The 12,456-nt window shown below is 38.1% G+C and overlaps 1 protein-coding gene across 1 annotated transcript in view; it reads left to right on the top strand.

The window, feature by feature from the left end:
• plxna2 (plexin A2) overlaps positions 1 to 8,033 on the top strand; it is a 246,623-nt gene extending 238,590 nt beyond the window's left edge. The window contains exon 32 of the mRNA XM_065285403.2: positions 4,699 to 8,033. Coding sequence (XP_065141475.1) covers positions 4,699 to 4,794 — 96 coding nt within the window. The 3' untranslated portion in view covers positions 4,795 to 8,033. The remainder of the gene's footprint in view (positions 1 to 4,698) is intronic.
• The last annotated feature ends 4,423 nt before the right edge of the window (positions 8,034 to 12,456 follow it).

The following is a 12,456-nucleotide window of genomic DNA, read 5'->3' as shown; positions in this document are numbered from 1 at the left end:
AGGAATTTCATTAGATATCAAATTTAGAATGCTTATCAAAACATACACAAAGTTTAAAATACGTAAATAACGTTTTTGCTTCAGATTTTTCATAAATTGGGTAACCATCTAGTGGATAATCGCGGTATTGCAGATTAACATAAAAATTCACCAGGGACATTTTTTATGCAAATGTTTTCTCTTAATTAACAAGATGACTTGTCAAAGGCGGGGAAAGAGTAAAAAGTCTCAAGATTTGTGTATGAGTTTTAAGACACACAAAAAAAAAACATTAAATCAACCACTGAGCCAAAAACAGTAAAAACTCTGTGTATGTTTTGATCTTCATTCAGAATCTGATCTTTAACAAAATTCCTATACAAAAATGCAATTATCTCAGCTATTTGCTCAAAATTTTGTACCCATACCCAAATATAAGTGGTGATAAAAAGTAACAAATAAAGATAGGATGAAACAGTTTAGTTTTTATTTGAAAGCATAGGGTCTGTTTCTTTATGCCGATATATTGTATGTTTATATATTTAATGAAGAAAATTTTCTGCCGCTGGCTGGCAACTTAAAAAAAAAATTCTGGCGGGGAAAGAGTTAATGAATTATTGGTTGTACAGCACTATGGACAACTCTGTTGTCTGGGGACCCCTAGGGGGCCTCCAAGAGGTTCTAGGAGGTCCCCAGAAAATGTATAAAATCTATTTATTAGGTGTTTATTTATTTCTTTCTATATACAATTTGGAAACGTATTTAATACATCCAGCAAGACTAAGTATAGCCAATTATATATTTGTTATACATCAGGTGATGGCACCCCTGTACTAGACAACTAAACCACCTGTTTGAGTGTGTTGTCCCTGCATAATCAACGGAGTTGAGAAGAAAACGTCCTTTGGTTCACCAAGCCAAATATCTGGGCCCGCCAATGCATTACGGTGATAACAAGCCGTACCTGCACTAATTCATTATAAAATGCGAGTATGACAACTGAAAAAAATTACCTCTGTCAGACTCTCAGAGCACTTAACCTGATGAGCGAGAGCGAAGAGAGAGAACATGCCCTCTTTAAAAAAAATGAAGACAACTGCATCAGACACAATAATGTAGGGCGTGCTTTTATACTGTAGCTACCCTGAAATGCATGAAAGATTCAGCGCACATGTCTCTTGTTAAATACATGCTCATTCTGCCGCTGTATAGGAGTGTTGACCTGCACCATAGCTCCAGAGGCTGCCGAGCAGGTGTGGCTTCAATAAAAATGGAATTCTGGGAAATCCTGGTGCAAGATGTATCAGGCATCTAGTGGCCTGTGGTTTCTGCATAGTTGATAGCATCCATATTTTATTTTTATGCGTAAGTGCTTGGGTTTGTTTGCCACAGCGTGACTCTTGGGTCCAAATGGCATTGCTGTAGTAGCTTCTTTGTTTTGATGGCTTGAGAAAGGAAAAGCATGTTGCTGATGGAAACATTGTTTTCTCTCACACTGAGATTTGAGGTGAAATAGCCTATTGTTTAAATAAATAAAAAACTTTATTCTGGCAATACATTTCAGTTGCAAAATGTACTTGGCTCGGTTTTGCCCGTATCGATCCAGTTTCCCTTCATTTTCACCGTTTGATGTGCAAATCAGTGGCAGACCGCAGTCACAATGTCGCTTTCCCTGGCGTTCCCGTCGACACCACAGTCAGACGTTGACACAAGCACAGAGAGGGGTCCGACCCACTCGCCCATCTCTTCTCAACATGACTCGACACTTTTGATTGCCGTGATTTTTTTTAAAGCGCACAGATAGAAATGAGATATGGCACTCCACAGCGCGGGGTGGACTCCAAAGCTACATTTTCCCTTTTAATGAAATATTCATGAAATAAGTCTCGGGCAATTTCTCTCACAGAAGCTGAAAATTGGCCCATGTCTCATATCATAGTGAGCAGTAACTGGTCTGTGATAATTAGGTACAGAGTATGCCGTCTGAAGAACGTGTCTTGTGTTTAATGGCCGTCCGGATCGCTTTTGTGAAATGCGCAATTTATTTTTTGTAGTCTGTAAAATGTTTCATCTCCAGTCTTGAGGATTGACTGCAGCACAGTGATGAAATCCTTTGTTAGTTTAGATAGGTATCAATATTGGCTAGACTGACGGTTGCCATAGCGATGACGCCACCAGGTTGAAAAGAGAGGATAGACGTGGTTACCTGAGGATAAAGCTTGTACATTTGGATACTTTGCTACTTGAATGAGGTGACATATGTCTTCGGTGGCAAAAATCTATTTTTATTAAAATTCAAACCACATTTCCAAGTTACTGTGCAGCTATGCCACGACTGATCTCTTCTTTACAGCCATTTTGTCAAAAGCTCATTTTGGGATGCTCGCCCTCTGTCCTAAATAAGATTTAAATGCCTTATAAGTATTTCAAAGGCGACTTTTCCATCTTTTGTTGTGTTATAATCAGGCTTGGGAGGTTTACTTTAAAAATGTATTCAGTAACAGTTACAAATTACTTCGTAAAAAAGTATTTAGTAATGTAATCCAAGTACCACAACATGAAAGTAATGTAACTGATTACTTTGGATTACTTCAAGATCAAATATTATTAAAAAACCAAAAACTTTTATTAATTAAGAATTTCACAGAATTTTATGTGAAGGACTACAGACATCTATTGGCAAAGTACATATTACAGATTATTTTGTTTTATTTTTAACTAACATGGAAAGGCTACAAGGAAATAATACGTGACTCGTGTCGTGAGTCATTATCAAGCAATGCTTAATATAGTGTTATTATAGCCTAGAAATCTAGACGCACCCTAGCGGCCGCAAAATATATTTGCTGCCAGGGTTTAGTCTAGGCACTCACAATACACTTAACAGCTCCAAAAACCAAAATTTGGTCAGGCCAATCACATCGTGTGTAGCGTCTGTGGGGCGGGCTTAACATGATGACGACAGAGCTGCGACGGTTCCTACTTGAAAACTTCGTTCTTCGTTGCTCTGATTGGTCATAGCGCTATCCTATAGAGACAGAGCGCCGATATGCAAATTTGAAAACCACGCCCACCGGGGGGAAAACAATCCAACCGTCTCCATTGACTTTTTTGTATTGCGAGAGGCTGCCTCCTTGTCATTTCTGGCTTATAACAAAAAACAGAATAATGCCTAAAAGCTGCTGTGTGACAATATGTACAGCTAACAAGCCAAAGAGCCCAGAAATAAGTTTTTATAAGCTGTCGAGCCGTAAAACACAGCTTTTAAGGAGAATAAAGTGGATCGCCGACTACGTTTCCCCCTAGTGGACGCAGTTCTACTAATAGAAGTACTATGAAAAGTTGCCTGTTTCCACTTTTGTTTCTTTAAACGCTCGTTTTATGAGGTCGACAGCTTAAAAAAAACTTATTTCTGGGTTTTTTGGCTTTTTAGCTGTACACCTTGCCACACAGCAGCTTTTATGTATTATTCTGTTTTTAATTTTAATCTGTAAATAAGTTTTTATAAGCTGTCGACCCCAAAAACGAGCGTTTAAAGACACAAAAATGGAAACAGGCAACTTTTCATAGTAATACTATTAGTAGAACTGCGTCCAATAGGGGGAAACGTAGTCGGCGATCCACTTTATTCTCCTTAAAGACAGGGTTTTACGGCTCGACAGCTTATAAAAACTTATTTCTGGGTTCTTTGGCTTGTTAGCTGTACATATTGTCACACAGCAGTTTTTAGGCATTATTCTGTTTTTTGTTATAAGCCAGAAATGACAAGGAGGCAGCCTCTCGCAATACAAAGTCAATGGAGAGGGTTGGATTGTTTTCCCCCCCGGTGGGCGTGGTTTTCAGGTTATGACGCGCGGCGCTCTGTCTCTATTGCGTGCAGAGGCATTTTGAGGGACAACCTTATATGCCGCCCCTTGCATTGAGCCGTTTGTGTGAAGAGTTGCCAGACCTTACATCTTGATGTAGGTCTGGCTAACCAGGCTAGTGTTATTATGCAAAAATACCGATTTATTTAGTTTTAAATGAAACCATTGTAATCCTGAAAGTATTCCCCCTTTTTCAAAAAGTAACTATAATCTGATTACTACTTTTTTTGACATAACTGTAACGAATTACCAATGGTTCACAGTTTGAGGCGTCAAATTCGCGTCTACAGCGTCTAGTTTGCCGTTTGAACATTTTGAGTTTACTCTCTTTATTCGTGCATGAATGCCACACATGAAATTCTAGTCATCGAGACATTCACGCAGAAATTTGCTTCATTGGAGGGGCTTCTGTGACTCCGCTCACTTCCTGTTATCACGTCACTACTAGAGCAAGGTCCTGATTGGCTAAGCAGCGCGTTTTTTCGCCAAAGTAAAAATTTTTCAACTAACGCGTTTGCCGCAGCAACGCTCAATTCTCGCAAACTAGACGCGCGAATGAGGCAGAATCACTTCTTCCGCGCTAAACGCCTCGTTCGAGCGGCGGGACCTCCAGATGCGCGTCAAAGCATCTTCACATTGAACTAACATTGAAATCACTCATGCTTGACTCCTCTACCGCGGCTGGTGTGAACGCAGCATTACAGTTACTGGATTTTTGTATCCTGATTACATAACGCCATTACATGTATTCCGTTACTCCTCAAGACCTGGTTATAATTGCACTTTAGCAGATGTAAGAAAGTCGACCCCTAACCTCAGATGTAGTTTAACATGACGTTTCTTTCTTTTCCAGATCACGGCTGCACTGGATCAGGACGAGACGGCGAGGAAACAACGCCTGGCTTATAAAGTGGAACAGCTCATCGCCGCCATGTCATTAGAGAGCTGAGAGAAAGACTAACCAAAACCTTTACTCAGTTCAACCATCATCCAAAGCCCGAGCTACTGGATAGAGACCTTACACCAAGAGGTTACCTTTTCCAATGGACAACTATTCGATAAAACTGGCCACTTTTATATCGTGATGGAAATCTGAAGTGGAGTTTTTAGAAACGCAAAATGGGACGATCGGCTTTCCGGACTTTCACGGTTTTATGTGCTTTTATTTAGTTTTTTGTTTGTTTGGCTGGTTTGACGTGTCTTGCACAAAATACCGTGATGGATGGATGCAAGCATTACGATTTATAGATTCTTCCTTTAAAAACATTGCTCGTTTTGCGGAAACCATCGGAAGGGGATTTGACGGAAACCAGACTTCCACTGCCTCGCCGTTGGTTTTTACTTCCAAATGTTATTTTTATACACGAGTGCTCTTGAGTTCTGTTGCAGTTGCCACTGGAGTCCTCATGGCGCCACTCTCTTTCCCTGGAAAACAGCGACTGCTATCAACACGCTTGTGCATGTCGACAAACTTTTGAGTGTCTCTGGCTTTGGAGACCACGAGGAACTATACAGATCGTCTCGGTGATAATGCAACTCCATCGTAAAGGGGCCAGATTTCAACCAGCATGTCCGTTCGCCCCAAACTCTTGGATTGGCGTTCTTTGAAGGACCAGTGTTGAACCGGACGAACAAACTCTGCTCCGCAGTCTCTCTCTGTGTGTGTATACGTCATGTTTTCTACATGTAAGCGTATGTGAATGTACAAACGTACTCTATTTTGTCTTTGCGATTTTCGTTGCTTTTCTAAAAACGGGAATCAGTTGAGCTGATATCCACGGCACGTCCTGAAGAACAGATGCGCTCGATGTAAATCCATGATGACAGAGCTGCCAAAATTCTCCTATGGATGCAGCGACGTGTAGCTAAAAATGAAACGGAGAACCCTTTGAAATGAATGGACTTACTTGAGATCATCTTACCAGAGAGTATTACTTATTATGTATGGTCCAATGTGTGTGTAGTCTGCATGCATTATACAGTACCTCATATTTAAAAAAAAAAAAACGTCTTCATTCCCATATACTCCTACATTCAAGTGCCAAGAGGTCATGTCGTGGATGACTCGGAGGGAGGCTGATGATGTAATATACCATGTCACTTCCTTTCTGTACGCATTGGGATGAAGTGCCAAAAGATCTCTTTAAGTTATTTGTGCACTTGGTTGATTAAGGGAAAACCCTGTAGGCCGATCGCTCTCTCACTACTTGCAAATTCAGGTACGAAATGTAAAGTATTTAAAATACTTCTGGATTCATGAAAGGTTGAGTGCTTTTTCCTTTTTTTTTCTGCATCGCCTGACATGAAATATGTCAACAGAGAGCACGAACAAAGACAAGATTGCTTTCATTTATAATGCATGATGGCAAGTACAGTTGCTTTAAAAGATCACCCATACCAAAATAGACAAGGTCGTTCAGGTCGAAGTCAGCTCGGGTTCACACTGGAATAAAGAGAGAACCCAAAATCGCAAAATCACCTCTACACTTCTGTATATCCAATGCAGTACGAGGCTTTCAAAGTCATTGTTTTCCCCCGTTGCCTTAAGATTATTTAATCGTTCTTATGTTGTTTTCCTGTCTTTGTTTGCTGTGTTTGAGACTGATCAGAAAAGTAAATGAAATGAAACGATGTGGTGGAGGCGTGTCCTCGCCCAGACAGCCGGTTGGTGGTGTCTCGCGGAGTATTCGGGAAGCATAGGAATGAGATGGAGAGACAGACCCCTTTAGCTTCAAATTTCTCCTGCCGCTTTGAAGCTCGGCTTTGATCTCAAGCAGTCGTGTGCACAGTGTGATCAGGAGATAAAAAATACACATCAAAAATAGGAACCAGTGCGAGAGATTACAAATGAGGAGCGTTATGACTGACTGATGAGTGAATTGATCTGTTAAGGTATGGAAAACTATGGGATACTCTTCCTGAACAACCACATATTCCTCTGGCACCTGAATAGTCACTGTATGATGTGACGTATACACTGCTGGAATAAACAGTATTAGTTAGTGTTTTTGCATTGTTTTCCATCTAAATGTCTTCAGAGGTCTTCCTTTAAAAGTAAAAAAGGACAATTGTAGGCTGGTTTGTGCCTAAAACAATAAAAAATAAAGACATTTGCTTATGGGATAATAAAAACACAGCTACATAGCTTTATCACATTATTCTGTTTAGATATTTTAAATGGGAAACAACACAAAAACACTGATTATAAAGGGGACAAAATGAAGCTTCCTACAATAAATTCGATTATCCACAGTCTTCCCTGTTTTACATTCATCCGAGCTTATCATGGCTCTCTAAGGGTTTAAGTCTCTCGGAGACGTTCTGTTAACCTTGATGTCCTCACAGTTTTTCCCAGGATGTTGCTCAAACCCTTTTAATGTTAATGTGATGCCGCCACATTAGTCGAGGAGGTACGACTCTCCTGCGTGCGCAGATATATTCAGAGATACTGTATTTCTCTGTCCTAAAATTTTGTGGCACAGGAAATTGCACTTTGTAAAGAGAGATTTAGTATCTCGATGCGATTGCTGTTTATTAAAACATTCGATCCCCTCAAAAAGTGAGTAAAGTGAATTTTAATTTTTATTGCGCTATTCTGCAGAGCAGAATAAAATTTTACGGCACTGGGCAGCTTTTAGAAATATCGGCAGCGGTCGAGACGGCCGCTCGTTTTGTATTTGGCACGAATCGAGAGTCTTTAAATCAATTTTGTGCACTTTTATCTTTTTGGTTAATGTTTTGCTCTGTGATGGAATAGCATGCTACAAACAAGTGAAATGTTCATATTCTCTTCATATTACCAATTCTCTTAATTGTGAGGAAACAAAAATGAGAGAAAGGCTTTTGTAGTCACCTCAAGTGTGAATATCCATCCATTTTCAATCGTGCTAAATTATAAACAAATCTCTCTTTGTAGACACTGGAGTTCTGTAACATAGTACATAGAAATAATAATGACCTCGATAATAATAACGCTTATGGTTGTCTGTTCTTGTTGTTTTTTAAGTGTTGTGAAAATTGTAAGAGATTATTTAAAAAGAAAAAAAGGTGGTCTTGTTTTTTTTATTGATTTAGTTTTGTTATATTATATTATATTTCTGTGTACCTATTGTAAATATGAAGCACACCTATTTTGCAAGCCAAGGATTCACTTTGTACTGTTGTTATATATAAATAAAATTTACTGGTTAAAAATTGTGGTACTGCTTGTTTCCAAAGTCCCTTTAGGGAAGTCGCGCCACTAGGTGCCCAGCTTTGCAACGCCTCCAGGCAGCCCCTCCACCATATATACCATAGTTGGCATAGTTTGGGGGGCAGGGGGGACACTGCTCCCCAGACCAAAGCCACTTATGATTTTGTTTGAGTTCGTAATGGAATAGAAATATAATAAATCATATTTCAAGAAAAAAAATCTTAGTATTTTTGTCTTGTTTTCAGTAAAAAATATCTAAAAATTCTCAAATTAAGATGCTTTTTCTTGATGAGCAAAATGACCCAAGAAAATAAGTCTAGTTTTTAGACCAAAAATATCACATTTAAGTGATTTTGTGCATAAAACAAGCAAACAAATCTGCCAATATTGAATATATTAATATTCATATTTAAAAATTCTTAGATTAAAATGCTTTTTCTTGATAAGCAAAACGACCCAAGAATATAAGTCTAGTTTTTAGACCAAAAATATCAAATTTAAGTGATTTTGTGCATAAAACAAGCAAACAAATCTGCCAATATTGAATATATTAATATTTAAAAATTCTTAAATTAAGATGCTTTTTCTTGATGAGCAAAATGACCCAAGAAAATAAGTCTAGTTTTTAGACCAAAAATATCGTGATAAGTGATATTGTGCATAAAACAAGCAAACAAATCTGCCAATATTGAATATATTAATATTAATATTTAAAAATTCTTAAATTAAAGCAACACTATGTAGTTTCCATGTAAAAATGACTTACAGCTCCCCCATGTGGTTGAAAAGCGCAACAGTGCCTGGTATCAGACACTCTTCTGCAGGCAGGGGGAGGGGCGGGGCTGTGTTTCTTACCCTCCACCGCTACTTTCAGAGTGTGCTTGTAGCAGCTGGGAGGCTGCTCAGGTTGCAGCAACAGTACAATTTGTCCAGTTAAAAGTTGTTCTATCACTGAAATAATTTTAGAGACATTATTTAAAGGTAAAAAAACTACATAGTGTTGCTTTAAGATGCTTTTTCTTGATAAGCAAAATGACCCAAGAAAATAAGTCTAGTTCTTAGACCAAAAATATCACATTTTAGTGATTTTGTGCATAAAACAAGCAAACAAATCTGCCAATATTGAATATATTAATATTAATATGTAAAAAATCTTAAATTAAGAATCTTTTCTTGATGAGTAAAATGAACAAAAAAATTAGAAGTTTTTCGAACAAAAATATCGAATTTAAGTGATATTGGCCCTTATTTATCATTCTTGCGTAGAAACGGGCGTATATGTTGGCGTAAGATTATGCTTACACTCGTCTCACCGCCTGATTTATGAAGCTGTGCGTACCTCTGAAATTCAGGTGTACGCAATATCTGCCCTTCATAAATGCGGCGGCTGAAAACGATCGTCATTAGAATAACACGCCCATATAAATTCAAGTCTCCACCTCCCCCACGCCCTCATTTTACGACATTGACACATGGAAGACGGCAAAGACGAGAAACCAGGGAAGTGGAAAGAAACAAAATTGTTTTATTTGGGAGTTTAAAGAACGGGATTAAAAACACATTAATAATTGCATGACGTTTTGTAATATTTGTATTATTATTTTTATTATTAATGACGCTTAATTGATATTTAGAAGAATAATGATTTATTATTATTATTATTATTATTATTTAATGTTGCCTACATCTAAATTATATGTCTGCTTAATGGTTTGGTTAAGTTTTTTTAAAATAATATTTTAAAATGATGTAGTAACTTTTGTAGTGTGTTTTTCTGTATTTACATACAGTTGTTTGTTAGCTAAGATCCAGTTTGATACAGAGCTCCGGATATAATTCAAATTAACAATTTGTTTCCACGACATCCACATGTTTTATTAGACTAATTCATAATTTGAAGTAATAATAATTGTAATAGTAATTACGAAATATTATAATAATTAATTCCAAGGAACAAACTGTTGAATATTGGGAACGAATTTTATATTTATGGCCATACTTTAAACTAAATAAGAAAAAGAAGTGTCCATATGTAGCATAAAAGATAATTCGTGGCCATGATTTTGTCCGCATGTCATCATGATCGGATTTATGGCTCCATTCAACACAAACATTTTACTTTACCTATTCATGTGTAGCTATTTATTTATCATCGAATGGTATGTTACTAGCTTACCATTTGATGCATTATTACCATGTTTTCGTAGCACATCCTTGTGCTTTCTTGCAATGTGCCGCTTCAGATTCCAGGATGAATATTTGCTAACTTTTACAGTCTCTCCGCACTTCCTTTTAATGTTTTCTTCCTGTCCAACCTTAACTTTGATTTTTACTTTACATTTATGTATAAGGCTTGAATTCCACAACTTATTGCTAGACGTTTTTACAGATTCTCGAACTAGCAAATTATCAAAGGGCGTTCTGGGTTCAACGAGCGGTGCTGAGCGAGCGGACTTTTTAGAAAGGCGCTTTGATGGTATATTACCGCACCGCTCAAGGCTCCGCTCCGCTCACATGCTTTGCCCTGAAACGTCAGGTAAAGCGCCCAGGCTCTCAACTGAAGGAATACATATGCATACAAATCAAATGCTTTGGTAAAGTCTCTCAAATTAAACATTGAACTCCATGTTGCATAAAAATAAACACTGAAGTTTGTAAGTATTATGTTTTTTTTTTACAGTGGGTCATAATATATAATATATTTTAGTTTGTCAGTGCGTTTTGTGGTGTTAGGAAGTGTTTGCGCATTTCTGCACTAACTCAAAATGTGCGTACACCACCTCCTGAGCAGGCGTAGGATTTGAGCGTGCCGTACGCCAACGTCCATATTGATAAATCTCAAAGTCACCGTGGTTTTGGGTGTACGCCAGGTGTACGCTGGAAATTTGGTGTACGTACTTTTGATAAATGAGGGCCAGTGTGCATAAAACAAGCAAAACAATCTGCCAATGGGGTAAGCAAATAAAATCTAGAAAATTTTTCTTAAACACAAAATTCAAGAAAAAAATCGATTATCCCATTGGCAGATTTGTTTGCTTGTTTTATGCACAAAACCACTTAAATTTGATATTTTTGGTCTAAAACTAGACTTATTTTCTTGGGTCATTTTGCCCATCAAGAAAAGGCATTGTATGGTGGCACAAAATAAAACGTGGTTATTTTTTAAGCGTATAAAAATGAGAACTATATTGTATAGTGGAAGAGCACTTTGCAGCACTTTGACCTCAGGCGCAATAATATTGACAGAAGTTTGAGCGAGAGTAGTCAGGAGGCGTGACGATGTTACTGCGCGCCGAGGAGGAAGTGCAGCAAACTAAGTGCTCTTCCGTCATACAATATAGTTCTCATTTTTATCCGCTTTAAAAATCATAAGTTTTATTTTGTGCCACCATAATTACTCGTGTAACTACTCATGTAATTAAATAGGGAAATCATGAAAGTGTTTGGTGGCTTTTAAATTCATCCCTGTTTGGATCCTATGGAATGAATGGGGCTAGGCTAAATGCTAACACATTTATGACGTGCTGAACAAAGATTAAGTGAACACTTTGAAAAAAGATAGGTTTGTATTCATTTGTCTAAGTTGAGGTAAGGACATAGTAAATATTGAAAAATGGTGGCGTTTTCCTTTAAGGCTAAAATACCACAAAGCTAATCTCAAGTTATTGCATTACCGTTGTTTGCCAGTAGATGCCCTCAAAGCACAAATGAGAAACTTCCTATGCCCTCCCTCACAGAGTCATCTGTCTTTATCGATTGATGATTGGTTCTTTTAATTGGAAGGCGGGACTTTCATTGCCAGTGCGTCCATGTTGAGCATTGCATTTGCCCCTATTCATAGTAATAGCAATGCTCAATCTTCCTATTCAGTAGCCAGTAGCCTTGCATTACCTAAAACAATGATTTTCGTTGGCTCTTGGGACAAAATGTCCACAAATTCTTCCCACTTAGTTGGGGTTAATCTAAGGATGCAATTTAAACCCAGCCATCAATGAACACTCGCTGCGTAACAAGGTAACCGATGGAGCTTAAACAGCCCAGCGCTGCAGTTTGTCTTTCCACATGGCCATTATCCCTTGCTGGACATTTCTCTCACACCACTCTCAGACAAATTACATTACAATGGTAATGGACCGCTGGTTCCTGATTGGTTGGCTGGGTAAAAAGCCCCCAAAGGAACCTGAAGTAGATGCGCTGGGTTTAAATCAATAGAGATGTCTAGTTCAGGCAAGAAAACCACCAGATGGACTATAAGGCCTTATATGTATTGGGAGGTGAATTTATACATTGCAACTCAATGGCTGATTTTTTTAAACCTAAGTACAACCCATTTATGATTTAAGAATCATGCACCCCGCCTTAAACCTACAGGTATGCTGGGTTGTTTTAACCAATTGTTGGGTCAAATATGAATGTTTT

Source organism: Paramisgurnus dabryanus, chromosome 21, assembly GCF_030506205.2.
Source record: "Paramisgurnus dabryanus chromosome 21, PD_genome_1.1, whole genome shotgun sequence".
Taxonomy (NCBI): Eukaryota; Metazoa; Chordata; class Actinopteri; order Cypriniformes; family Cobitidae; genus Paramisgurnus; species Paramisgurnus dabryanus.
This window is presented reverse-complemented; position numbering and strand designations above follow the sequence as displayed.